This window comes from Triplophysa rosa, unplaced genomic scaffold (genome assembly GCF_024868665.1).
Source record: "Triplophysa rosa unplaced genomic scaffold, Trosa_1v2 scaffold726, whole genome shotgun sequence".
Classification (NCBI taxonomy): domain Eukaryota; kingdom Metazoa; phylum Chordata; class Actinopteri; order Cypriniformes; family Nemacheilidae; genus Triplophysa; species Triplophysa rosa.
This window is the reverse complement of record NW_026634741.1, coordinates 1-3,425: the sequence shown is the minus strand read 5'-3', so window position 1 is coordinate 3,425 and position 3,425 is coordinate 1. Positions and strand designations below refer to the sequence as shown.

At 40.9% G+C, this 3,425-nt stretch overlaps 1 protein-coding gene across 1 annotated transcript; it reads right to left on the bottom strand.

The window, feature by feature from the left end:
* Positions 1-6: 6 nt before the first annotated feature.
* Positions 7-2,910, bottom strand: LOC130551160 (forkhead box protein O3-like; the record flags this gene model as incomplete). The annotated part of the gene is made up of 2 exons (XM_057328708.1): positions 7-1,202; positions 1,339-2,910. A coding segment is annotated over one exon (1,558 nt), but the record flags the coding sequence as incomplete, so codon positions are not given.
* Positions 2,911-3,425: the final 515 nt, after the last annotated feature.

The following is a 3,425-nucleotide window of genomic DNA, read 5'->3' as shown; positions in this document are numbered from 1 at the left end:
AGTAAAGACATCATTAAACAACACAGGATGGATTCATCTCTTGACATTTATGAACAAATGTTCATAAAACGTTTTAATTGTACACAGCCAGGATGCAGTTAATTCAAGATGAGGCTCTGATGTTGTAATGGAGCCCCCACTCTCCCCTGAGCAAGTGATGCATGTTGCATATAAGGACAGAAAAGTCCCCTGATCTCACTTTGTTTTGTGATTTTGGCTGCCAGCATCTTCTACATTTTCAAGTAATTTGGCAAATATACAAAAGATAGCTTATTGTTTTTGCTCAGTAAAGTTGGCTTCCAGAGGAAAGTCCCATCCACCATTGAATGCTGCCATTATTCTAATTGCTACCGCTAATCATTTATGCTATGTCCTTGTGGCCAGGAAAACATAAAAGGCCTTAATAAAGGACAGGGCTTAACACTGATAATTTAGCACCTGGTATGGCATGGAAATGTCCACAATGCAAGTAAATATTTTATTTTATTAATTTATACTTTTGGCTACATTTATATGCGAAAACCAATAAATAAAATGCCTCCACCCTGCCAAGCTTTAAATCTTGCCATTTTTTGTATGGTTATAGATGCACACGAATTAATTACTCATCATTATACAGTTAAAATCAGCCACAGACAATTTGATTATTTCATTATTGTTATGAGGCAACTATATTTCAAATTTGAAGCTAACTTTGTATGGTAACAATGCGATAAAAATGAAAGCAAAGTGCACTTTGTCTAGATACTGAAATTTTCCAGATTATTTGCTGACCTTTAGTTGTATTATTTAGATTGAACAATGACAAAATTAGTGCTTAGACGATGACAAAAACAGCCAATCATTTAACAAAAGTGTTAGGAAAACAGAGAAAGACTATAGAGGAAACTAAACTAGGACAGAAAAGCTACAACAGACCTCAGTTTCACTTTTTATCACTAACAATTGTTTCATTTTTATCATTGCATAATGTTGCATGAACTGTGAGTTCACCATAAGATTGTTTGTGTGTCCATTGGGCAGTCTTTTGTTATAATCTGGCTCTGCTGAATTGAAGGTAAACATTTTGATGATGTCGTAGTCGTCAGATTCATCCAGTACTTGCTGCAGACAGCAAACTTGGCAAGGATACTTCAAGTCTGGTGGATTTTTTGCAGGATGTTCATTATTCTTTTATTTGTTGTTTGTCTGCTGTTGTGAGCCTAGATAATAAATGAATGTAATAAAAAACCAATACTAATTGTATTAGATCCAACATGTCATGTATAATAAAACACAACATTCTTATTCTTGTATTAGTCATTTGTATTTTGATTTCTACATGACATTTTGGCTCACCTATATAAATGCTGTCAGCCAGGCACCCAACTTTGATTGGACTGCTTTGTCCCGGTGAAGTTTCCCACAGGATTCAGGCTAACAGCATTTTGCACCAATGCATCAAAGTTAAAATCCAGTCCATCAGACTCCATTAGTTCTGTACGAATTATAGAATCCACATCACAATCCAGACTCCCGTTAAATATGTCCAGGTCCAAGTCCGAAGGAAAACGGTCTGTTCCTGACGGGTTACAGATCCCTATCCCATTACCTCCATTCAGCCCGGAGTAAAGTGAAGTCTGTGTCATCAACATAGTGGACTGTGGCTGGAGGTGCTGCTTTGCAGAGACTAAGTTATTAGCATCATTAGCTAGACTTTGAACCCTGTTGTTGGAGAGAGAGCGCAAAGAACCTTGTACGCTGGACCCCTGATGGTGTTGCTTATTCTGGAGGTGACTGCTTCGTCCATTTACCACCGAACTAAACGATGACATCATCGGGTCATTACGGAGCATGAGGCCATTGCGAAGGCGGGAGTTTTGAGAGGTGACGGCAGCACTGGTCTGTGATATGAGCGGGTCCGACTGTGTCATCATGACATCGCTATGACTGTGAGAGCCCAATGAATCAGAATTCAGGAGCTCTTGAAGTGAGTTCCCAAAACACGTAATGCTAGAAAATGATGTTTGCTTGTTTTCCTGGATGGTCTGCATTGGTGTCTGACGTAGTCCTCCAGTTGAAGGTCCGAAAATGGGGTTACTGAATCCTGCACTGTTGTTGCCCACAGTTTGAGAAGTGGAAATGGAGCTTGGAGAAGAGGTGGTGGTTTTGGAGCCAAAACTAAAAGCAGAACCCCCTTGAACTACCTGGCCTTGTGTGGTGATGTTGTTCAACAAACCATCCATTAGGTTGTCAGCCTCATTGAGATTTATTGTGCCAGTCAGGTCAGCAAGTCCCGGAAGTTCAGCCGGGCAAGTTTTGGAGTTTGATGAGGAGGACGAAGGTGGAGAGAGGCTGCTGGGGCTGGAGTAGAGCATTGGGGAGAGAGGCGGGCCATCCGGGACATCATCAAGCTCTGGATTAGCTAGAATAGGTGACAGTCGTCCACTCAAGGTGCTAGCATTGGAGTTGGTTCGTGAGCGGAAGTCAGTCCAACAGGATTCCAGTTCATCGCTGCTGCGGGAAGTGGGACTTCCTGGCCATTTCGACAGGTCACCACCACCAGACACATTCTCCAGCGAACCCTCTTGGGCAGCCTGCAGTGCTGCCTTTTTCTTGGCCGCTCGCCCACGTGCGCTCTTGGTGTATTTGTTACCATTGTCCATGGAGACTGCACGTCGCCTTGGTGCTTTGCCTCCCCGCCCCCCTTCAGGATTGATCATCCACCAGGAGCTCTTCCCAGTTCCCTCATTCTGTACCCGGATGAAACGACTATGCAAGGACAGGTTATGTCGGATGGAGTTCTGGAAATAGAGCAGAAACAGGTGGTTATGAATATTCTGATAACCAACATGTGATTTAGAATAAAAGCATTTGGTTTCAATCTCATGCTTTAAACAGACAAAATCTTTTTTGTTTAGATCTTTAGATCTTCATTCGTCTTTACACTGATACAGACATACACTCTCACTTGTGTGCAGCTAGAACTCCTAGTGTTACATAAGTCAGCTTTGTTGAAAAAGACATAAGGATCTATACAGATTACTCAAACCATTGATGTAACGCACAAGAGACCAAAATAATCCTCCTTTCATGGTTGCCTAACTCGCACAGGTATTTTTCAGTGTTACTGAATAGGAAACCGGTGGAAAATAGATGCCATTGTGTATTAAGCATACAATGTGATCTCGAGAGGTTGAGAAAGCACAATATGCTGTGTAACTACAGTAATTTAGCAGAGGAAATGTTCTACAGCCAGTAACCTTGGCATAACAGAGAGGTTGAATCTTCGAAAACATTGTTTTTTTCCCCTGTAATACTAGAAAGAATGGTCTTAAATGCTTAAAAAAGTCTATCTATCTATCTATCTATCTATCTATCTATCTATCTATCTATCTATCTATCTATCTATCTATCTATCTATCTATCTATCTATCTATCTATCT